Genomic DNA, 23,791 nt, shown 5'->3' on the forward strand with positions numbered 1-23,791 from the left:
CCCTGAAATCCCAGGACCCACGCAGTCCCAGCCCAGGTCACAGTGCCCCGGGGATAGGATCCACCCCTGCTGGCCTGTCCTTTCTGCTCTGTGCAGAGGCCACCCTGCAGGGCCCCTCCGCCTGCCAAAGCATCTCCACGCTGTGCACCTGGGAGCCTCGGGGGCGGCAAGAGGACGCAGAATACAGGGAGAGGGGCAGAGCAAGGAAGTGTACCGATACGTAGCAGGGAAAGTGATGCTTTACGAGCAAGCTGGTGTCTGGATCCGCCTAAGTCATAAATCACAGAAGCAGGTGAAACCGGCTTCTTGGGCAAAGCCAGAGCAGGGAGGTCGGCACCGCCCTGCCTGAGGGATTGTCCCCCAATCTGCAGCAGCTCCCAGAAGGGCTCAGGCACCAGCCCCCCTCCAGAGCCCTCTCAGTCAGCAGTCCAGGCGTTTGGGAATGCCAGGGTACCTGGAATTGAGGAATCACCAGTTTTGCTCCTTTTTCACAAATCATTACCTCGGAGACTTCTGCAAGCTCCTTTGTCACTTGAAAATAAATTTAGAAAGTCAGTGCATTACGGTTACACAATCTTGGTTGTTTACCAACAAGGATAAGAGAATGAAGTTACATAATCCTGTGTGTGTGTGTGCGTGCGCGCACGTGCATGTGTGTGTGTGTGCATATGCCTCTGTGTGTGTGTGTGTGTGTGTGTGTGTGTGTGTGTGTGTGTGTGTGGTGTGATTCTTCCCAGCCTGGAAAGCTCAAACTGGCCTCAGCGTGGCAGAGGCCATGGAGGGCTGTTTGTGGTGAGAACTTGGCCGGCCTGGCACACTTCTCCAAACCTGCACTCGCCGTCCAAGATGCAGACAAAGGGTCCTTGAGGGCCACTCAGCGCCCACTGGCAAGGCTCGCCCCAGGACAAACTAATCTTACTACACCTCTTAAAATTCAAGAGGTTCACAAACTTGAGCCTAAATGACGGTGAGGGAGAAGGGAAGGTCACAACAATGACAAGATGACAGTAACAGTGGTCCCCACCACCCAGCCTCCCCCGTGCCAGCTGCTGAGCCCCAGCTTCACGCACACTGACGCTCACGGGAGGAGACGCAGACTCTGTGAGGCTAAGGACGCCTGACCCAGATCACAGGGCTGGAAGGTGCCAGAGCTGGAGCCAGACCCCACCCCATCAACCCCATCCCCATCCTGTCTGATTCCAGAATCCACCCTTGGACCCAAGACATGCTGATGGCATCAGCACCTTGCAAGACAGCTTTATGATCACTTCTGTAGGCCCGGAATGTTCCTCAGTGACCGTTTGACAAGCAGCCATTGGGCATTGAGTAGATGAACCCAGTGCAAAATGGGTAAAGGAAGCTCTGTGGTCGAGGTACAGACCGGTCCTTGGGCTTAAGTGCTTCAGTGAGGGGCAATCCAGGATGACTGCCTGGAGGAGGTGGCTTTCGGTGCACACCCCAAAGACCTAACAAGATGTAGGGAGGCAGAGGAAAAGGAGACTTTATTCCCACTGGGCAGAGTTGCCAGGGTGGCCCCTGGGGGCTACACCTGAGCGTGGCTGCTCCTGGAGACTTGTGTCATCCTCCTGCGGGGATGGTGGATTAAAAACCCCCCTGGGGAGCACCTCCCATGGGCCAGGTGCCTGCTCATTAGGGATGAAAGCAATCCAAGTCACTGGTCCGTCCCTCAGGGAGGGAGTAGAGCGACACAGGAGGAGTGCAGGCAGCTCTGCATGAACCCCAGGCCCCTTCCTCGTGCCCCTCTGCAAAGTGAGGCCCACGAGCCTGGTCACGGGACAGGAAGCTTACATAAATGGGGGCTCAGAGAGACGCGTACATGGAGGAGCCACAGACGGAGCAGGGCCAGCTGGAGAGGGTGGGCCCTCAGGAAGCAGGGGACGCTCCCTGGAGGAGGTCAGGTCTGAGTGGCAGCAGAAGTCCCCCAGGTCGAGGAGGAAGGGGCAGAGAGAGCATTCCCACGCCAACCTCTGAAGGCTCCCTCCCCTGCAAGGTGACCTGACACAAAGTGCGACGTTTGGAGACTTTTATTAAAGGTGGGGGCTGTTGGAAGTTTCCTCCCTGGGTTGCAACCTTGGCCACCCTCAAAAACTCCAAGGGGCACTTTCCCCGGTAAAAATAAAACCTGGAGGGGCCGCAGGCATGGAGCGCTTTCTTCTTGTGTTTAAAATTTCTTTGGAAAGTCTGAGCACGCGGCCGCCGCCCCTGCCCCAGCGCGCAGCAGCGCCCGGCCGCCCGGGGCCGCAGGGGGGCGGCCGCAGCGCGCGGGGCGCGGGCCTGGCGGGCGGGCGGGCCGGGCGGGCGGGCGGGCGGGGCGGGAGGCCCGGCCCCCTGCGAGCGCGCCAACGCTGCCCGGTCCGCCCGCAGAGGCCGCCGCGGCCGTGGATGCGGAGGGCGCGCCGCCCGGCCGGCCCGACGCCCAGGCGGCCGCGATGAGGGTCAACGAGAAGTACTCGACGCTCCCGGCCGAGGACCGCAGCGTCCACATCATCAACATCTGCGCCATCGAGGACATCGGCTACCTGCCGTCCGAGGGCACGGTGAGTGCGGGCGGCCGCGCCCGGGAGGGAGGGAGGCCGCTCACCTGCGCCGCGCGCGCGCGGGAAGGGCGGGGCGGAGGCTCGCGGGGTTCGGGGCGCGTGGGAGAGGGCCCACCCGCGGACGAGGCGCCCCCGTCCCCGGGGGCAGGAGGCTGAGCGTGCCACGGCTGGGCCCCGGGTGGGACGCCCCCTTCCCGTGGGTGCCGGTGGGCTCGGGGCAGCGGGGTGGGGGTGGGGGTGGGGGGATCCGCGAGAGGTTGGCGGCCTCCGCGCCCCACCGCCCTGCCATCCTCCGGCGACAGCCGCGCCCTTCTGGGGTTGGACCCTCCGGCGACTGCCTCACCTGCCCGGGAGCACGGAGTTCCCAGGACTCCGTGTCCCGCAGGGGACCGCTCAACGCCCCGGGGAGCAGGGGGACTCCGGTGGGTCCAGATTTGTTTCTGCGCAGGTCCAGTTCCCTGCCCGCGCCTGTGCCTGGTGCGCGGGGAAGCGGGTGCCAGCTGGCCACGTGGTTGGGGACCCCTATGCGGGGTCTGCTACCCCCACCATTCCCTACGGGGCCAGATCCAGAGGGCAGAGGGATCCTTGGAGGGCAGAACTGGCCAGTGAGGGATTTGGCTTAAAGTTAGAACAGTTTGCCTCAGGAGGGAAGGGCTGAGAAAGGGCCCCCGCAGAGGCAGAGGGGACCCCAGGGTGCTCAGTCTGGACCAGAGAACAGACTCCTTTCTCCCCCGCCGCCTTCCCCCACAGCAGCTGTCTGAGGCCCGGGCCTTGTTTCTTTGCTCTGACCTCGCCAGGATCCAGGCCTGCCTGTGCAGCCTCAGGACTGGAGAGCCCGGCCTTTGGGGAGGTGCCTGCGGGATGGAATCCTGGCGGGGTGGCTAGCTGTGTTCCAGGGAAGGCAGAGACCCTCAGGCCCTGCACCCCTTCTGCCGCCAAGCTCGCACAGAGATGCAGGGGGGCATTGGGAACCAGTGTGGATTGAAAGGGGTGCCTGCCTGTGATCGATGCCGTTGGCCTTCAAAGCTCAGAGCCATCATGTCAGCCAACACCGTGTGCTTGCTGTGCGCCAGGCCGCGGGCACCCACAGCAAACGAGACAGGGAAGTGTGCCCATCTGGGGCTGGGGGAGGTGGTGATGGAAGGGGGCCTGGGACAACGGCAGAGGGACACTTCCATAGCAGCCGGCCTGCGGCTGAGGATTAGCTCGCTTAATTTTCACAACTCTGTAGGGTCCGTGCTGTTTCGGCCAGTGAGGCCACTGAAGCCAAGAAGGGAGCCACCCACCCGCTGGGTGGAGAGCTAGCAGGGCCAAGACACAGAAGCAGGGGGCCGTGGGCAGCCTGCAGAGGGACGGACATCCTGGAGGAGAAGGAGCTGGTTATACCCGTAATGGGGGTTGGGCGGGGCCTCTCAGACAAAGACATCTCCCCTGGGAAGACCCAGAGGGGGGAATGTGGGGACACCAGTTAGAAGGCACGAGAGATGGTGACACCCAAGGAGATGGAAAGGAGTGGACATTCCAGAGGTAGATGGCATGCGACGTGATGACGGGGTAGACCTAAAATAAGGACTGGAGCCCTTATCAATGGTCTCTGGACTTGTAGTTCAGGAACCTGTTGCTTATGTGGATCCAGAAACTCTCTGTCTTCCCCAACCCCTGGCAAGGGCCACGAGGTCTGCAAAGACTTGGCCCTCCATTTGAGGTCTCCATGGTCTGGAAACACATAGACAAGCCCCGATGAGACTGTTGACTCTTATTTTGCACACAACCCTTACTGTAGGGAGGTTTAGGGGGCTGTGAATCGGGGGCACTGATCGCAGGAAGGACGGGTGGCCAAGCAGTGTCCTGCCAGGCAGACAGGAAGCAGCAGCTCTAGGAGCAGGGGGCCTGCAGGGCAGGCAGCATGATGGAGACAGCCTCCAAGGGCATCCCAAGCACAGCTCAAGCCAATAATTGTTGCTCAGTCATTACCCTGAGTCACCCGGTGAAGGCGGCTCTATGCAGGCCAGAGGGCGTGGGCTGTGTTTCAAGGAGTTCCCAGACAGGCGTCCATACGTGCCCCTGTGGTGTCCGTGGAGTTTAAGTTGGCCATCGGAAGTCCCAATCCCACGCAGGGATTGCATTTGCCAGCCAGCACCCCGGGGCCTCTCCTCGACCTGTCATTCCCAAATTCAAGGATAAAAATCACCTCATTGTTTCTGCACAACAGGGTGCAAGAAATGACTTCAAAAGCCAGGGACCAGGTTGAATGCAATTTATTTCACTGAGTTTTCTTTGTGTTTATCTTTGAGAGTTTCTACTTTCTTCCTGATGGTTGTCAGTGGCCCTGATCCGTATGCCCCAACAAGCTCAGACACCCCAGAGAGGAGTACCGGGTGCTGACTTCGGCCTATCTGCAAAGGAAGAGCACCTCTCTGTTTATCGGCAAGGGGGGACGACCTGTTTATAGGTTGTGGGGTGTGCCTGAGGAGCCTACATTGATTTGTAGTGCCGGTGATTTGATTTTACGATTGGGGGAATGAGAGTGAAGTTCCAAAGTGTGTTCAAAGAGTCCCCGAACCCGAAGAAATGTTGCAGGTTCCTGATTTCATTTTCCCCATCTTAGGAACAAGGGAATGTAGCAGATTCTCTGAGCATGATCGTTTAGAGGTGTCCCGGCTTTGGCTATTTCACACAAACATGTGACTTCAGCTCCTGGAGCTCTGGTTCCAAGCAAGAAGCCAGAGAGACAAGTGCTGGTTCCAGTCCAACATCCACGGTGTGGACACAGGGTTCCTTCCCCTCCCCTCTCAGAGCTGGGGAAGGGAGCCTGGAGAGGCAGATGTGGACCCGACGTAGACTACCCTCTCGCTGCCTGTGGCGTGGGGGTCAGTCCCGCTGCGGAGCGGACCTCTGTCCCCTGACGCCCTCCAGCGTGACCTCAGGAAGCCTCTTCTCTTCTACCGTATTTCCCGTCGTCCTCAGGGAAGCTCCTTCTGGGAGCACGTCCCGCCAAACACTCCGGGATGATCCTCAAAATACTTTCAGATCTCCCATGAATCATGTCTGCTCAAGACTTCTGTGACTCCAGTTGAGGGGACGTTTTTGTCCCCACCTTACAGATAGAACAGCTGAGGCTCAGAGCTGGGGAGCGTTGTGCTTAAGTTGCCGGCTGGGCTGGGCCTAGGCCACGGTGTCCTCGATCTGGTGGCCCCTGCCAGGAACCGTGCAGAGCCCAAGCTTCTGTCATTCGTGTGTACGTACATGCATTCATTCATTCTATAGCCACGTCAGAAAGACGGACAAGAGGTCCCCTGCCTTCAGGAAAGGGGCTGAGGGGCCACCTGCCCCTTTCTTAAGGATACGGTACGGAGAACATTTTGAAGCTTTTTTCAAGCTTTTGAACTGGAAAGTTATACATAGGGTCTAACCGGCATCCTTCCTGCTGCAAGTTAAATCGTTATCTCTTTGTCCTGTCCTGCACAAGGAAAGCACCCACTCCACTGCTCCGTGGAAGGGCCCCAGAGAGACACACGGCCACCACGGAGACTACCTCTCTGGCTCCCCCGAAACCCAGCTCAGATTCACTCTCCAGACCCTGGGCTCTGCCTCGCCTGTGTACGGTGTGGTAGAAAGGGACCCCAATCTTTCTGTTTAAAGGTTGCTAACCCCTTACACTTACTCAGATAGGATCGCCCCCATTTTGTAAACTAAGACCCAAACAGGGAAGCACCTTGTCCAGAAGCACAGAACAAATCAGGGACAGAGCCAGGCCGGGGAGGGAAATGTGGGACTCTCACGCCAGGGCGCCAGAGCTTTGTGCTGCCTCCTGCTGGCCCCAGAAGCACATCCAGCTCCCTTGGTCACTTAACAATCTGGATCCAGCACTGCCACCCTCTTTCACTTGTGGTCCACTTTGACCAGGAGATTGTCCTCCCCTAGTTCTTTATTTGTGCTCGTCTCAATTCCCAGTTAGAGCACACTTCTCTTGGGGGTTCATCACATGCCAGGCCCTGTTGTAAACTCTTTACATACAGAGCACGTTTTATTCTCCAATACATGGAGGATACAGAAGGATCAAGAGATTATACTGCGCACCTGGGATGGCATAGCTGCTCTTGGAATACGAATGGAAGGACAGTCATTGTGGATGAGGCCTCTGGGCCACCACCGCGCCCCCGGGGGGGAGGGAGATGTTTAGGGGATATGTCTGCTCTCCCCCAGGCTGTCAGGCCCCAAAGGCTCCTGAACGGGCCCCAGCAGACAGGTGGTCATTGTTCAGTTTTGAACCTGGCAACCTTTTCCTGTCTCACGATGGTGGAGGGTTTTTGGCTGTCCCCCAGAGTAATTTCCCTGCCCTCTCACATGATGGGTTCACTCTGAATTTCCTTCCCTCTCGCTAGGGGGTTTTTGTCCCACTTTGTTCAATATCAGCCATTATTCCAGCCAACCACGGGCATGTATGGGGCCTCCACCAGGACCAAGCCCTCCGTGTGTGTGTGTAGCAGGTTCTAGATGGAGGTGTGTTAGGGGCAGTCCCTGGCCCAGCTTCAGGGACCCCACCACCCTGCTTAGGGGCCCCTGTGAGTGAAGAGCTTGTGAATAGATGTTTTCAAGGCAGCCCCGGCCCAAGTGACCTGCACTGGCCAGAGGGGGCAGGGACCTCCAGAGCACTGGGGAGGCAGGATCTGTCCCCTGCCTGAGAAGCTAGGTAGGATCACAAAGCACAGAGAAGGGAGGCAGGGCGTGCAGGTGGGGAGTGCAGTGTGCGCAAGATCAAGGAGCAGGGGCGAGGATGTTCTGACTCCAGGTAGTCCCGGGGCAGTGGGGAGAAGAAGCTGGCGAAGGTGGTGCAGGCGGGAGCTATACATGGACGCCTGGCCCCGCTCGGATGATCGAAGGTCCCCATTTGGAAATAGGGATGAGCCCCTCGCAGAGGCACTGGCAGTCTGGGTGCCCAGGAAGCAGGTGTGCTCTTGCACCCTGCCCGCCCGGAGACCACGCGTCCACCTTGTCTGACCGCCTCCCGAGCCCTTGCCCTGCCCGGCAGCGGCTGCTTTCCCTGAGCACCCGCGGTGTCTTCCACACGCAGCCCCGGGTCTGGCTTTCCTGCCCACTCCCCCGCCGAAGGAGGGAAACCGCGGCTCCCCGTTCCCTGACCTTCCTGTGGTATGGAGGAGAACCAGTGCTTGTTGGCACTGGGATTGAGGGCGGGGGGGGGGCACAGTGTGGCCCCCAGGGGCCGGTCCTGCAAGTTCGAGGGAGCATCCACCCCGTACGGGCGTCCTGTGGCTCGGTCAGTCGTCCTGGCCACCAGAGGGGCAGCTTACATTGCCCTCCCATCTTGCAGAGGCGGATGGCGAGGACCAGAGCAGGTAGAGAATCTCTCCCAGGCCTCCTAGCTGGAGCGGGACCAAGCCCAGACTTATCTGAGGCCGCCCACTGCCCCACATGTCCCCTCCGCTCTGACCTTACCTCCTGGCTCTGGGAATGGTTGAGGCAGGACTCCCCCTAGCTGTGTCCTTGGGCACGAGCCCGGGAGAGGGCTCTTGGGGGTTGGCCGGAGGGGATTGAGCCCTGGTAGCACGGGCTGACCGCTTCACACATGTGAGCCCCACTCTCTCCGGGTCAAGTAGACCTACCCATGCTGCCCGCTCACCGGGTCAGGTCTCAGTGAGAGGACATGCCCCTTGCTGAGCAAGAGTGTTACCGTGGGGGGTGGGCAGCGCCCTGAGGGTGCAGACGGCACTCAGGGCTGGGCTCAGCCTCCCACCCATGCTGTAACCCGCCTTGCCTCGTTGGGCCTCCGTGTCCTCCCTGACAAACAGGAGAACCACTCTTTCCCACCTCTCCTGCAACATGACCCTGCAAAAGACACTGGGGTCTTCCGTGGACAATGTCCGGGGCTGGGCCTCCCTCCTCCCCTTCCCCCCGCCCTACACACCCGAAGTCTCTGGACGGACACCTGTAAGAGCGGGCCAGGGGAGCATCTGCACTGCGGGGTCCCGTGAAGACCACCAGAGCAGCACTGGATTCCGTGGTACCGTGGGTGGGCGTGGATGGCTTGCATCCAGCCGCCTGCCAGCTCCAGGTGCTGGTCATGCCCTGTCAGGCCGTGAGCGTCCTGAGACCAACCAGGGAGACTGAGATTCAGGGGAGCGACTCCCCCTCCCCCACCAGGGGTGAAGGCATCCAGACCCCACAAAAGGCCGTGTCCAAATGCCCCTCTCCCTCCTTCCCTGGGCAGATGCCGTATTGCAGACATCCCCCCCACTTCGCCTCTTTCCCTCTCCTCTCTTCCCCTGCCCCTGAGCCGGACATTTGGAAAGGTACCTGGTCAAATGGGGTCCCACCCCGAGGTGTCCTTGTTGCACCTTGGGCCTAACCTAGACGACCAGCCGTGGAGTAAGGGACCCCTGCTCCTTCTCCCAACCATGCATACAGCGCTTTGGAGCCCCTCGCAGCGGGGGCAGCCATCCAGGGCTCCAGGCGACCCTGTGGGGAGACCCTCCAGGCACAGCTCTGTCCCCCCAGCCGTGGGGCTCAGGGCCTGCCTTTAGCCACAGGCCGGCCTCACGCTCCGTGGGGGAGGGCCTCATTCTCAGATGACCGTGCATCTCTAGGACTGATAGCAGGAGTGGGGCGGAAGCCAGGGGATCAGGGGCAGGACGTGAGGCTCGGCTCTGAGGGCCGTCGGTGGTGTGGAGTTGCTGGTTAGAATACTTCCAGCATGATGTTATTTATTTTCTCTTATTGCTGAAGACCAGCTTGCTGATTAACCTCTCTGCCCTCGGTAACCAGCAAAATCCCACAGGAGTTCTAGAAATTCGGGTTTAGCGTTACCAGCAGCCATGCATGATTGCAACTGTGCAGAGGTCCCAGCTTTTCATGCGCAGGCCCAGATTTCTATCTCATTGGCCCCCCAACCCCCCTAGGCAGATAAGGAAACCTGGGCCCTGCCCCTACCTCTCGGCCCACCCCCCAGGGCACCCTCTGGTGCAGGAGCAGGTGGAAGCCACGTGCAGGGCGGGGAATTAATACCCAGGTGTGGGTGGATGGTCACCCAGCTTCCTCACCCTCTGGGCACCAGCAGGTTGGAGCCCAGCTGCCCAAGGCAGTGACCCTCTGTCGGCCCCTCCCTCTCTGCCTGCCCCCCCCCCACCCTCACTCTGGCCCCTGAGACCACCTCTCAGGTAAACCACTGAACCCAAATGCTCAACTCGGGGGCTGCTTTTGGGGGAACCCAAACTAACAAGCAGCTAGCTAGTGGCCGAGCTGGAGCCAGGTCAGGTGAGGGCCATCGTGGGCCCATGGCCATTTTGATATGACGTTGCCGTGCATGCTGGCCATTGAGGGTTGAGATTTGCAGGTGCAGAACCTGAGCTCGGCTCTGCGCTGCCCGGGACCCTGTGGGAGTGAGTAACAAGCACTTCTGGGAGTGGGGAGAGGGGTGGCCTTGCAGCTCTTCCTATTTTGCCTTTGCAAGCGGCCTGGTCCTTCCCAGCAAGCCTGATGCAGCTCCATAGAACCGGGGGCCCTTCTGAGCAGTGAGGCTCCGGCTTGGCCTCCACGTGTGATTGTGGCACATGTCTCCTTCTCCAGATGTCAGCTCCACGAAGACAGGGCCGCCGTGTGCACGGCTGTCCCAGCCCGGGACGGTGCTCGCGCGGGGGGGGCGTCCGGCACAGCTTTGCTGAAGGCGGGCGGGGTGGGTGGAGGAAGCGGTCCGGTTCGGACCTTGCTCCCCTCCACAGGCCCGGCCCTGACGGCCAGCGATTTGTCTTTCCCACCACAGTTGCTGAACTCACTGTCCGTGGACCCCGACGCCGAGTGCAAGCACGGCCTCTACTTCCGGGACGGCAGGCGCAAGGTGGACTACATCCTGGTGTACCACCCCAAGAGGCCCTCGGGCAGCAGGACCCTGGCCAGGAGGGTGCAGCACAGCGATGCCGCCCTGGCCGCCCGCGGCGCCAGGCACGACCAGCCCCTGCCGGGCAAGGGGAGCGTGGGGGCGGCAGGGGGCCCCGAGCCCCCGGTGGACTACCATGAGGACGACAAGCGATTCCGCAGGGAGGAGTACGAGGGGAACCTCCTGGAGGCCGGCCTGGAGCTGGAGCGAGACGAGGATGTAACTATCCCTGCGTCCTGCGGGCTTGGGGGGGTGGGCGCGCCCGCCGGGCCCCGCACCACCATTTCCAGAAGCCGGGCCCCGCACCACCATTTCCAGAAGCTGGCGTGGGGAGGGGCCCTTCTGGCTTTGCCGGTGCTCCGAGAACGGCTGACGGAAAGGCTGCTCCTGTTGAGTTGGGTAGTAACCGCTTATTGAGGTTTGGGGTTTGGGGAGCCCCAGACCTGCGCCTGCCCCCGCCGCCACGACATCTGCTCTGGAGGAGGTTAAGGCCTTCTCGGCAGTGACCTCCAGGGGCACGGCACTTCCTGCTCTGGTCACTTCCTTTCCTGGGAAGACGTGCCCCTGCCTCCTGGGAGTCCTCTTGGTGGCTGACCTTGGCCCTTCTCAGGGCCTCGGTTTCTCAGTCTGTCAAGTGGGGAGGTTGGCCTGGCTTGATCCCCGGGAGGCCCTGCTGCTCTGAAATCCCCTGACCATCACGCTGTTTTCAGGAGCACCTGTCCCTGGCAAAGCCTGAGAATCTTTCGAAGGAAAGTTTTCTGGGGAGAGTAAAGGGCTGACTCACTGGTGCACAGTGCTGCCTGGGTGGCGGAAGGCTTGGCAGTGGTGAGGAGGGGGACCTGGGCAGTCCCTGGGACAGGGGGTGCTTCTCTCAACCTGTCAGCAGGCTTGCTGTGCAGTCCGCTCCTTCACCTCTCTGTGCACGAGGGCGGGGGGCGGGGCTTCCTGCCGTGAGCATCGCAGGACACGCCCATAGCCCGCCACAGTGTCCCTGTGCGGACTAACCAAGAATCGGGGAGTCTCTACACCACAGTAGGAGGGTCAGCAGGCTGCCTGGGGGAACCCTGAGCCAACTGCAGGTGTTTAAAGTAAACTCTGGTTTCAGTTTGCTGTTTCATCGTGGAGAACCTCCATGCCCTTAAATAATGAACACTTTGGATCCGGTGATAAGGATGCCCTTGGGGTGCTTCGGCCAGCAGGCCAGTCAATGAAGGAGCTGGTGTGAGCTCTTTTTCATGGCACGTTGATAGTACCGGACCTGAATGCGCCCAGAACTGCTCAGTGGGGCCTCTTTCTCCGCAGACCTAGCGGCCAAGGGGTCTTGTGATGCACGCAGAGTATTTCTCTGGGTGGCCTTCTCCTTCCGAGGCTCGGTTACCTGGCGGATGTGGATTTCTGCTGCAGGAGTGGTCCCCGTCGGGGTTGCGAGGGTGTGCGAGCGTCGATGACCAGGCAGGTCCCGGTGAGGCTGCAGGGTCTCTCCCGCACACATGTGCGGGTCCTTCAGGGTCTTCTGTGACCTGACACTTGGCCCCTCGGGAGAGGGGAGCAGGCAGGTCTCTGACTTAAGGCATGGTTCCGCCCTGCCAGCCCCCTGCTTTTTGTGCAAACACTGCGTCACTCTGCAGACTCTGCCCCAACTGTTGACAGTTCACAGCTGGAGGAAGACACAGGCTCCGTCAGAGTCGGGAGAGGCCGCGGCGCCCCCGTGCGGAGCTGTGAGCTTGGGCTGTGGTCTGCACCTGCCTGGTCCGCTCCCTGAGGGATGCACTATCCGCTCCCCTCATTCTTTTCCCACGACAGCTTCAGAGCCCTGTGCTCGGAAGGTGCCCCAAAGTCTGGGAATTCACACTGGCCCTGGACAGATCCCAGAACCTCTGCCTGTCCCTCTGAGACCTGTTGGCAGCTCAGGCCTCAGTTTCCCCTTCTACAACATGGAGATAACAGTAGTATTTACGTCACCGGGTGATCGTGAGTAAAGGGCAAGGTGCTTAACATGGCAGATTCTCCTGGGGTGTTGTTAACATCAAATCATATATTACGGTTCCTATGGAGGGGAGAGAGAAAGGAGCCTTTCCAAGTCCAACCAACTGCAACATCCCACATACCTTTCTTGATACTCCATCTTCTCAACTGTGACTTGGAAATAAAAAGCCAACAAACATAGAGACAGCGGTTACTGTCACCACAGAACATCCAGATTTCCCAATAAGTGACCCGAGAATTTCATTGATAGTTTGGTTCTGTAGCTACAAGAGGCTTTCCAGCAGTTGACTGGGGCCATTTTAAAAACCAAAGCAGTACGGTGCACAGCTCCAGTCTCCAAGGTGGCTGAGGCCGGGGCTGAGCCGCACCTGCTGGAGTCCGGCGCGTCAGGAACTGCTTTACGAGGGCCACTGTAATTCCCGAGCTTTCATCTGACACGAACAAGGCCCAAGGCTGTTGGAAAAACCCTCCGTCTGTTGCAGCCTGGTGCTCTCCCCGCCCTCCGAGAGACAGGCAGGACCAGAACCTGGTTTAGAGGCAGCCTCCGAGGGGTGAGCACGGACCACTGCCAGCATGATTAACAGCTCATGGCTGTCGCCTTTATTTCGGGGAGAGATGCCCTGGCTAATGAACCATTCCCGGGGGTGTGCTCCGATTACAAGGAGTAGAGGGCTTGCAGTTTTGGAAATAGGAGAGCCCGCAGGAGAACCCAATTGCATCATCTTACCCGGTTTGAAGCAGGCCTGGGGCTTATGTGCACTTTCCTGGGGAGAAAGATCCATGCATTCCACCAGATACGCCGACGCTGGATGAAGGTGGAGAATCAGTCTTTAAAGCGGGGCTTCTCTGCCCTGGCGCCATTGCTGTTGGAAATTCAGCAGCAGCTCTTCCCAGTAGCACCCCAGGCTCACGATAACCAAAAGTGCTCCCAGATATTGCCAGATGTCCCTGGGAGCCAAGATCGCTCCTGGGTGGGGGGGGGGCCCTCTTGAACTCTGCTGGCTCAGCCTTCTGCGGCCATGACCAGGCGCACAGAGGTGACCTGCCTTTGCCCCTCAAGAGGCCAGTGGGTACGCCAGGCTGTGCAGCTCCTGGGCAGAGTGGGCCGCCAGCCCCACGCAGACGGGGCGTCTGTGTGCTTGCCTTTGACCCGAGTCTGGAGGTTTATTGTGGTGAAGATGTCCTGTGATGACCCCTGGAAGACCCTCCAGACTAAGGGCACAGGGCGGGCCGGCTCTTACTACACCAAATGGGTAGTGCCCTGGGGCAGCCATAGCGAGTGACCCCAGGTCAGGGACTTAAAGCAACCCAAATGGGGTCTCGCACAGTTCCGGACATCAGAAGTCCAAATTCCAGATCTCCACAGGGTTGGGCTCCTGCCTCTCTCAGCTTCTGGGGGGCTCCAGGTGCCCCTCCACCCTCGGCCTCTGTCTCCAAGCGGCCACCTTCTGTATGTCCATCTGTGTCTCTTCTCTTCCTACAAGGACACCAGACGTCGGACTTAGGGCCTGCCCTCCTCCCGTGTGACCACGTCTTAATGTGGTTATACCTGCAAAATCCAAATAAGGTCCCGTTCTGAGGTTCTGGGGTTAGGACATGGAAGTCTCTTTGGGGGGACCCCAGTCACCCCACCACAACAGCTGAGAGTGCACTGGAGTGGTTCTGTCAGGACTGGGGTGGCTCACGCAGGGGCCCCTGGAGGTGCCCACCGAGGTGCAGGCAGCGACTCGTGGTTGGGGGCACATCAGCGCAGGTGGTCTGGAGGGTGAGGTCCAGTCTTGGGCAGGCTGCCCTGCTGTAGGGCCCGGATGTGCCCAGGAACCCACAGGGGGGTCCTGTCAAAGCGCAGGCTCTGACTCAGCGGGCCTGGCCTGGGCCTGAGCTGTGTTCCTAGCCAGCTCCCTGGGTGTGCGGTGGCTGCTGAGCCCGGACCATCCTTGGAGAGGTGAGGAACGTGCAGGCCTCTTCCCCCCTGAGCCAGCAGAAGCATCGGCAGAGACGGGCCCACCCGTGTCCACCCAAGTCCTGACCCACCGTTGGGTACCCCAGAGGTAGCCCCACACAGAGCCCGGGCCGAGAGCCCGCAGGGCAGGGGAGAGCCACTCTCACTCATAACCCACGGGTACAGACAGATAGAGGTTGAGCCCGGACCGTGGGTCCCCCATCCTCCCCCTCCGCAGGCACCGTGGGCTCAGAGGAGCCCAATTTGAAAACTGCTTCCCAGACTCCCCGAAGAGAAAGACCTTGGGTGTCAAAACCGGCTTTGGTGCCTCCCTCCAGGGGGCAGCCCTGAGCGTCGATCTCACGCATGAGGGCCCAAGAGGGGTCCCGTGTCAGAGACCCCGGGACAAGATGACAGGAAGTGACAGGAAAGGAGGAGAGCGTCTCTCCGTCCGTCCCTCCGACCGCCGTGGGGGTCAGCTTCCGGGCTTCCCGCTAAAAGGAGGAGAGCATGTTTCCTTGCAACTGAAACCAGCATTTTTCAAGTCTGGCCTCAAAGCCTGCTGGACATTATTTATGTCCGTGGGTCACTGCCGAGAAGGCCACACACCAGAATCCCGGCTGTGTGTGCTGGGGTGGCCAGGGCCCACCCTGCCCCGAGGTTGAACTTGACCCCGGCTTTGGCAGAACTGTTGAGGCTCCGGACTCTGGGACCCTGTCAAGTCTGTTTGCTTTCATGCTGCCGCTCGGGGCTCACCCCTGCACCCAGGCCGGGCCCGCTGACGTTTTCTTCGCATTCCTGCCCCGGAGCTGGCGGGGGCCTCAGGCAGTAAGTGTTTCCCATCTTTGTTAGCGTGGATGTTGCTTTTCAAACACCAGTGAAGGGGAGCGGCTTTTGTTTCCAGACCAGGCTTCGGGGCGCGCAGCGGGGCCATGAGGCCGGTCTCCGAGGCCCCTATGCCCTTCAGACCCGCTCGGCCACTTCCTGGCAGCACAGCCTGGGAGCAGGTGGCTTCCCCTCTCTGGGCCTCAGTTTTCCCACCTGTGAAATGGAGGAGGTGATGGTACTTCTCTCCCCTGGGGGTGCTGGGCCAACGCTGGGGAAGTGAACACCTCCTTGCCCGCAGCCCTTGGGTTCAGGCTGCTTTTCCCAGCTTCCCTCCTGCCGGACGGAAATCAGATGGCAAATCTGGGCTGGGCAGGGCCCCCTAGTATGTGGAGACCCCTCGTGCACCACGCGGATGCCAGGTGACTGTGGCAGGTGGTGGGGAGTATTGCCGGGGGCACAGGAGAGGGAGGGGCCGGATTTCTTGCAGTTGCCAGCAGGTGTCCAAGGCAGGGGTCCGAGGTGGCTCTGGGGTCTGGCTAACTGTGGTGACAGGCACGGCCCTCAGCATTGGAGGGGCTGGAGGCAGACCCTCCTCACTGCCCCGGGGCATTGTGGGTGGAGGTCCTCGACTTGAGAAACCTGAGGTCCAGTTCTGACATCCCCATGTGTGAAACCAAACGATGGCAGATGGCCCGGGGAACTTGTGGGTTTGGAAGCAAACCCCCACCCCGTGCTGTGTGGGCTCCCTATCCCTGCTGTGAGATGGCGGTCCAGGAACGAGACCCCGTTTACAGGTGGAAAGAAAGGGCCTGAGGCTCTTTGGTGGAGCAAGGAGACCAGGGCCACAGGGCCCAGCAGGGGTGGTCCTGCCTCATGTTCTCTGCCCTGCAGCCCGTGGTGTGAACCAGTCCCCTGGGCCACTGGGCCTTTCACATAGTGGGGTGTTAGCTCGTCCTGAAGCTATGATTTCTCCATTCATAATTTCACCATTACACATTCATTTCTTTGGCCTTAAAGGTCTTATGTCTTATGTGTGTTCTGTTGAGGCTTTTATATACGCCGCCTGGCTTCCTTTGGGCTTGTCTTGGTTTTGCGGATGCACACTTTTAAAGTGAATTCTGGACATTCTTTTAAAGGCCGTGTCTTTAAAGCACCCCCAGAGACCATCACACGGCTCCCCTCGGGTGCCAGGGTTTGGGGATAAAAGCTTTGGCACCCAGGTTGCCGTTCTGATGTCCTCCTGTGTCCCCAGGCCTGTGGTGTGCCCGGGTGGGCTCTTTCTGGCTCATCAAGACCTCTGCCAGCTGGCTGTTAACCCTTTGGTGGCTTGGCGTAGTGAACCACGGAGGTCACAGAGGTCAGCACATGCTCGGGCCGGATCTGTTCCTTCCTGGGGGGCCCCCAGGGTGAACCTTGCCGGCATCCACGGCCTCTTCCCTCAGAGGGGCGGAAGAGCTTCGAACACATTCGTTGGGTGTTTAATGCTCCTTACAACACTTTTTTATTTCTGGGAAGTTCTGTTTGGTCCTTTTCCAGATTGGCTGTGTCATTTTGTTAGTGGCTTCCTGTCCTTTGCAGGACCTTTCTGTCCTGACGTTTATTTCTTTAAACAAGGTAAGCATCACTGGTTTGTGAGTCCCCAGGCTGAGGTGGCCCCTTGTGCTGGCTCTCCTCCTGGTGGGCCTGGCCCTGCTGCCCTGCCCTGCCCAGAGGGGGCCCTGAGGCCTGGGAGGACGGTGTCCTCGTCCGGAGAGGCTTGGGGCTTGCGTCCGTCACACATCTGAGGGCATTACAGCTGGAACCACCTTGAGCCAAGGTCACAGGCTGAGGTCCCGAGACCCACTGGGGCCGAGGAGTTTGGAGGCCAGGACCCTTCAGGGTCACTTCTACCTGCTCCCTCTCCTCCCTCCCCCTTGTCCTGCTCTACTTGGCAGCAGTTGCCCGTGTGTGGAGGAGGAGGGCCCTTTCTGGGGGTGTCTGGGAGGTCCAGCTCCACGGGGGTGGTCCTGGGGCTGCCTGGGAGCGGCCCCCACCTTGGTCGCTGTTCTGAGCCCAGCGGCGCCCTGTTCTTCCCTCTGGAGCTCCTTTGAGGCTGTGATATTTATTTTCTTTTATTTTTTGTCCCACATCCTTTATCGTTTCTCACGGGAGGGTAGATCTGAGTCCTCTACCTGCTTGTCACAGAAGCAGGACCGTGAATGACTGTTTTCTGGTGGTTTATTTGTCATGTATTCCTTCAGCATGTCAGGCGGGGGCCTGGGGTGTACAGATATCCCCGCCCGGTCCTTGCACACCTTCTGGGCCTCCCGCAGAGGCAGCCTCGGTTGGGTCCCCAGCTCACCTGAGCCTTGAGCGTGGCAGCAGCTCCACGAGCATGTATGAGGCCTGGTTGTCCCAGTGCAGGACATGACCGCGCCTGAGTGATAGAAGCCAAGAGATTGGCGCTGAAAACACAAACCCTCCCACAGGGCAGCCCTGACATTCCAAGGGCGCGGCTGCGGAGGCCTCCCTGGTGGCAGCGGCAACCTGGGCACCCCAGTTCCCTCAGTCAGGCCTGCGCGGCAGTCTGAGAGGTGCCCAGGTCGTGAAGCGGCCGGTGGGCCCGCAGGGGAGAGGAGGTGGTGCTGCCGGGAGCTCTCCGGGGAGCCAAGGGCAAGCAGAAACGGCCCACGGGTGGTCTTCACTGTTGCAAACCTTCCAGCGATCCCCAGCCTGCGCCTCAGCCGCCACAGGGGGCCGTGGCCAGACGATGGAAGCACGTGGTCCAGCCCATGGACTCAGGATGTCCAGGCCCACGGGTGGCCGTGGGGATGTTGGGGGGAGGTCCGGGGGTGCTCAGCCACTATGAATCCCCTGTGGGGGTGTTATGTTTGCTTCGTTTGTGACTTCCTTCTGAAAGGAAAATGCCAGAAATGGTTCTGGTCGGGTCACGGTTTTATGAGTTGGGCTCAGAATGGAGGCTTGAACACCCTCCATTTGTGCTGGGTAAGCTCCTGGCCAGGTGAGCACGCTGCCCATCCAGTTGGTGCCCGGGGGCCCTGCCCCTGCCCCTGTCCGGCCTGGCCCTCCCGGCCTTCACCCCGGTGGGTCTGTGGCCTCCCAGGTAATTCCACATCAGGAGGCCCAGACTTGGGGCCAGACTCGCAGCTCTGGGTGCCTGGCGGGGGAAAGGGGGATATAGCCTTCTCGTGCTTCCTTTCCGCTGGGGGCGGCTGCGGTCAGGCCGGGCACCACGTTTGAGAACATCCCGTATGTGTTTTTCCCGAACTTGTCCCACGACCCCTTTCCCAAATCCCGCCAGATGTTTCCTGGGAGAGACCTCGTTGCTCACGTAAACAGAGGAGCGTGTTTTCCCAGGCAGACCGGCCACAGGCACCAGCTCCGTGACCACCGGCAAAGAGAAATCTCCATGGGACTGGGAAGGATATATTTTGGGTCTTTGTGTGTGGGTGAGCAGTGCCCAGAAATAGACCTGGGTCTGGAAGGGGGAAAGGCAGGCTCTGCCGTGCGTGGGCTCTTGACGGTCACGTCTCCCTGCTCCAGGGCGCCCCATGAGATCGGCCCCGTGCCCGGTTGTCTCCTGGGCCGGGGACGCTGCCGCCTCTCAGATCCTGGTGCCCTCCGGGGCTTCCCTGAGCTGGGGAGGCAGCCTCAAGCTTGTTGGCCAAGGGTGACCACGCACATAAGCTGGCGTGGCCTCAGCTGCCCGGTGGCCAAGGAGATGTGGTCCGGAGCAGACCCTTCCTGCCAGCTGGGGGCTGGGCGCCAGGGCCCCCCCGACTGCGAAGCAAGTCCTATACTGCACAGATTTACAGATGACGGAATGGGCTCAGGGAGGTCGAGTTACTTGCCAGAGACACACAGGGACGGGACAGGGTGCCGACTCAGGCCACCACATCTCAAGGCTTTATCTGGTGCCCACTGGACCAACCCCTGGAGGGCAGCAGGAGGATCTGGGCTCCCCTCTCCCACAACCCCCGGGCTGGGTCCTCCAGCTCTACGCTGACATATGTCTGTCCACAAGCCTGTGTGCTGTGTGCCCAGCCCTGGGGACTCCAGGCTCCCCACAGTCTGCCCCGCACCAGCCCACTTCTGAGCCCTCACCCATCGGGTCTCTGCCCTGAGCGCCCTGGTCCTGGCTCGTTCCTTGGAGGCAGCTTCAGGCCCCAAGATCCTGGGCTCATGCTTCTTGGAAGCTCCTCTCACGGTGTAGACAGGCTCCCTGCACAAAGCCCTGCAGGGCTCTGAGCTGCAGATTCAGGGCCAGCACGGTGGTGCCCAAAGCTGTGTCCACCGGGCACCTGCAGATGTGACCTTGTTTGGAAGAAGGGTCTTTGCAGGTGTAAGTCAAGGGTCTCTGGGTGAGATCACCTGGGATTTAAGGTGGGCCCTCAGTCCAATGCCAGGTGTCCTCAGAAGAGAAAGGAGAGAGAGCTTTGAAACAGGGGAGAGGCCACATGGTGGCAGAGGTGGCTGGAGGGGCGTGGCCACAGCCCAGGGACACCTGGAGCCCCCTGCAGCTGGAAGAGCCAGGAAGGACCCTCCCCCTCAAGCCTCCAGAGGGAGTGTGACCATAAGGACACCTTGATTTCGGACTTCCAGCTCCAGAGCCATGAGAGAATGAATCGTTTTAAGCCAGGTGGTCACGTGTTACGGCCGAACTAGGACACCGAACCAGGACACTCGTCTAACGAGCTGGCAGAGTGTGCCTCCGCGTCCTCGCTCCGGAACGAGGACAGCGGTAGGGCCCACCCTGCAGGCTCGTGGTGAGGACCAAATGAGCAAGCACACAGCAGGGCATGGAGTGTGGGGCCTGGTGCTTTGTGAGCAGCCCGTGGGTCTCCACCTCCTCGCCATCGCTGTTCCCACTGTGACCGTTTGTGGCTTTCGTCCACATGTGGAGCGTGTGCCCTGGGTGGATGGACGCTATGGGAGTGGAGGCCCCGAGCAGGACTGGGCCTCATGCTGCGGCAGCAACAGAGGAGGCCTGTGGGCCTTCCTCACCCCTGCTTGGGGACGGGAGCTGTTGGAAGTTCCTCTTTTGTGGCAGTGCTGTTTGCACTTCTGCAAGCTCCCCAGGTGTTTTGGACCCTGGGACTCCTTCTGGGCCCTTCTGGCTCCTCGCCACCGTGCAAGGGGGAGAGTCTGACAGCGCCATGAGGCGGTGCCAGGAGGGGGAGCGAGGGGCCGCTGACAGCAGCCCCGCAGAGTGGCTGCCCTGTAGACCCAGGTTGTGCCCGTGGGGTGATGGTTTCCGACCCAGGGCTCTCCATGCTGACTGAGGCCTTCTCTCCTTCCTAGACCAAGATTCACGGGGTTGGATTTGTAAAGATCCATGCACCCTGGAATGTACTATGCAGAGAGGCCGAGTTCCTGAAACTGAAGATGCCCACGAAGAAGGTTGGTGCTTCTGTGTGGACGCCGAGGTCCATGCACCGTGCAGATGCCCGGCAGAGAGCGTTGCCAGGAGGGGCTCAGTGGGGAGAAGCCGAGTGAGCCTCGGCGTCACCCCCTGGGAGGGCAGTGAGCCCCCACGTCTTGATTATGGAGGGAAGCACACGGCCCCAGGGGGTCTTCGGAGATCCCAGAGCAAACCCACCGGGAGAGGGTGCGGGCAGAGGGGTCAGGGGAACCTGTTACAGATACAAACATGCAGAGACTTCCCGCTCTGGTTATTCCCACTCGTGTTGTCTTGGCTAATTAATCAGACTCCTGAACACATTGCTTAGCTTGCTGGGATTTTTCTTTTTAATCTCTGAACGCTTCCGGCTGAGAGGCAGTCTGACAGTGTGTTCCTGAGCTCAGCAAGGGTCCGTGTTTTCCTTCATGTGCAGAAAGGAAAGCAGGGGGGCGAAGCCGTTCTCGGGGGACAACCAGCCCCTGGCTCCTCAAACCCACTGAGCTCGTGTGGATTGCCTCTTTTGAAACAAAACAAAGTCCAGAGGCAGGTTTTCTGGGATGTGTTGTGATTGCATTTTGGAGGGGTTCTCTTCAAACTCAGGAGCTGGGAGTGTTTATCTGGAAACTGGGCGCGGAGGGGGCACTCTGCCCCCCGGAGCTCTGTTCCCAGGACATGCCATCTCAGTGGTGTGGGACAGTCCTATGACCTTCTGAGAGTAGATTCCAAGGGTCACGGCCCAGCAGATGACGCGGATGCGCCCCCCCCTGCCCGATCTGGTCTGCAGCTCTATCACATTAACGAGACCCGTGGCCTCCTGAAGAAGATCAACTCCGTGCTCCAGAAAATCACAGACCCCATCCAGCCCAAGGTGGCGGAGCACAGACCCCAGACCACAAAGAGACTCTCCTACCCCTTCTCCCGGGAGAAGCAGCACCTGTAAGTGGGAGCCCCCCCACCCCTCCTGGCTTGCCCCTTCCCGGAGGGCCCTGCTGTGTGGACCCCACAGTGTGGTACATGACATGGGAGATGCAGCTTACAGGACAGTCCCCTGAGGCCAGAGATGCTCTCCGTCCCCCCAAAGAAGTAGGGGTTTCAGCCCCTGAAGCACATTCTCAGAAGAGCTTATAGCTCTTGAGCATGGAAGGGGTTCGAAAATGATTTCCAAGATTACTGTTAACTGAGGAATTACGGGGTGAAGAGTCTCGTCCTCCCGCTGGGGACATTTAGGAAAACGTGCATGCGGCTTGGCTTAAAGCCCCGAAGCAGGGACCTGGGCATCTGCCCCGTCCCACCCAGTTCTGTCCCTCCGGGGACGTGTTCCAGTGAGAGGGTCTGGTTAACCAGGCCTCCTGAAGCTGCCGAGCTCTGGGAGGCAGGAACTAAAAAGCAGCCGCAGCTGGAGTCCTGAGGCTCCAGGGACGCGCAGCCAGCAGGGTTGCCTGGCAGGGCTGCCCCTGTTCTAGAACCTTCCCTCCTACCCTGCTCCCGAGGGCAGTGGGTCAGTAGCGGCTGCAGGCCTCCATGGGGCCTCACTGGACAGAGCTGAAGTGTGGGCAGTGGTGGGGACAGAGAGGGCCTGGGCTCTGGGACCCAGAGGGACACGGATGACAAGCGGGGGCGGGATTGGGGGGGTCTCCAGGATGCCCCTAGTCTCACGGGAGGTGGAGAACTGTTTCTCAGCGCAGAGCTGGGGCTTCTGCTCTGGTAAATGTCTTAGTCACAGGGCAGGGGCCAAGCCTGCACTCCGCTGTTATATCCTCCCAGGGATCAGAAATAAGATGTTTTTAAAAAGCAGCCCCCAGCCCAGCTCCTTATACTGGCTGCAGGACGGGGGCTCCCAGAGCGCCCTCCTTCTAGGACCCCCAGCGCCCCGGCCTCCCTTGCCCCTGCCCCAGCTACCTCCCTTGGCACCCCCTTGCCAGGCCTGGCTTACCTCCAGGCTCCGTGGGGACGGAGCCCCCCCTCCCCAGCTGTACCCTGAGTGCCTTGGGCACTGGGTGACCTCTCCCAGAGACGTCCCTCTGCCCTCAGGACTGAAACTGTGAAGTACGGGGAGACTGTCTTCAGTATTGGCAGTCTGATGGTGGGACGGACAGCATCGTCCCCATCCCCGGCAGCGTTGACGCAGAGACCAAGGGCATCATCAGAGGGAAGCAGATCCTTGGGAGGGAGGTGTGGGTGTGCAAGCCTCCCGGAGGGGGCTGGGGGAGTGACACAGACTGTTCCAGATGCCCGGGGTCAGGGCACACCTGGCGTTTAGAGGGAGTTGCCCAATGTCACGGTCACGGCTCACGGGGACCGTGTGTTTTCCCAGGGCCTTGGAAACCCAGAGAGCTGACTCCAGTGAACTGTGTGTCTCTTTCTTCCCAATATTTCAACAGATTTGACCTGTCTGACAAGGATTCCTTTTTCGACAGCAAAACCCGGAGCACAATAGTAAGTATCCCTCGTGGGAATCGCTGGCTCACCAGCAAGGTGGCTCCGGGGAGAAGCGGTTGATAATTTCATTTCAGCAGAACTCCTCCAGGTGGAAGCTGGCTCTAATTGTCTGTGACAGTGATAATTAGAATAATAAATCAAAGAGGCTGTGGGGGCCCCAGGGGAGGTCCCCAGTCCTCCTCCGCAGGAGGAGGAGAGTCAGGTGGAGCTGCAGGAAAGGGGCAGGGGGACTCCAGACCCCTCAGCACCTGTCCCTGGCCTCCCTGCCCTGGCCCTTAGTGGGGCTAGCGGGGCCCCGGACCCGGAGGTTCCCACGCAGGCAGGCCTGGCAGGAGTGATGGGGTGATGGAGGCAAAGCCATGTGGGTTGGGGCAGATTTCCGGGGCTGTGCCAGAGGAGCAAATGGAAGTTCGAAATCTGACCAGGCCACCCTGCCCTATTCAAGGTATTGGTTTAATGTTTATCCATCGGCCGCCAACTTGTCCACCAGCCAAACTGGGCCGTGCACGGCTCAGGACCCAACTTTTATCTGCACAAGAAATTAACCTCACAGCCAAGCTCCCCGCCCAGAAAGCCCAGCCTGGAGGAGAGAGGTGTAGGGCTGTGGGGTGGGGGGCAGCCACTTGACCTTGAGCAGATAACTGCCCCTCACGGCCACATCTCCAGGCTGGCAGGTGGCCAGGGGCGGGGATGGTGGTTCAGGTCGCATTGGTGAAGGGGGCTCAGGCCGCTGCTGGGAAGGCAGG

The 23,791-nt window shown here is 60.2% G+C and overlaps 1 protein-coding gene across 7 annotated transcripts in view; it reads left to right on the forward strand.

Annotated features, from left to right (window-relative positions):
* The first annotated feature begins 2,390 nt into the window (after positions 1 to 2,390).
* Positions 2,391 to 23,791, forward strand: part of ANO1 (anoctamin 1) — a 76,726-nt gene continuing 55,325 nt past the window's right edge. For 5 of the 7 annotated variants that reach the window (XM_027580754.2, XM_027580752.2, XM_027580755.2 and 2 more), the window contains exons 1-5: positions 2,399 to 2,558; positions 10,336 to 10,668; positions 20,507 to 20,605; positions 21,391 to 21,542; positions 22,988 to 23,042. In XM_027580754.2, the coding sequence (XP_027436555.1) occupies positions 2,451 to 2,558; positions 10,336 to 10,668; positions 20,507 to 20,605; positions 21,391 to 21,542; positions 22,988 to 23,042 (747 nt within the window). In that variant the 5' untranslated portion in view covers positions 2,399 to 2,450. Of the gene's footprint in view, positions 2,559 to 10,335; positions 10,669 to 14,970; positions 15,206 to 20,506; positions 20,606 to 21,390; positions 21,543 to 22,987; positions 23,043 to 23,791 lie in introns of those variants that run through there. The other 2 variants (XM_027580751.2, XM_027580757.2) reach the window with 2 other exon arrangements.

The sequence above is a fragment of the Zalophus californianus genome, chromosome 11 (assembly GCF_009762305.2).
Source record: "Zalophus californianus isolate mZalCal1 chromosome 11, mZalCal1.pri.v2, whole genome shotgun sequence".
NCBI classification, from domain to species: Eukaryota; Metazoa; Chordata; class Mammalia; order Carnivora; family Otariidae; genus Zalophus; species Zalophus californianus.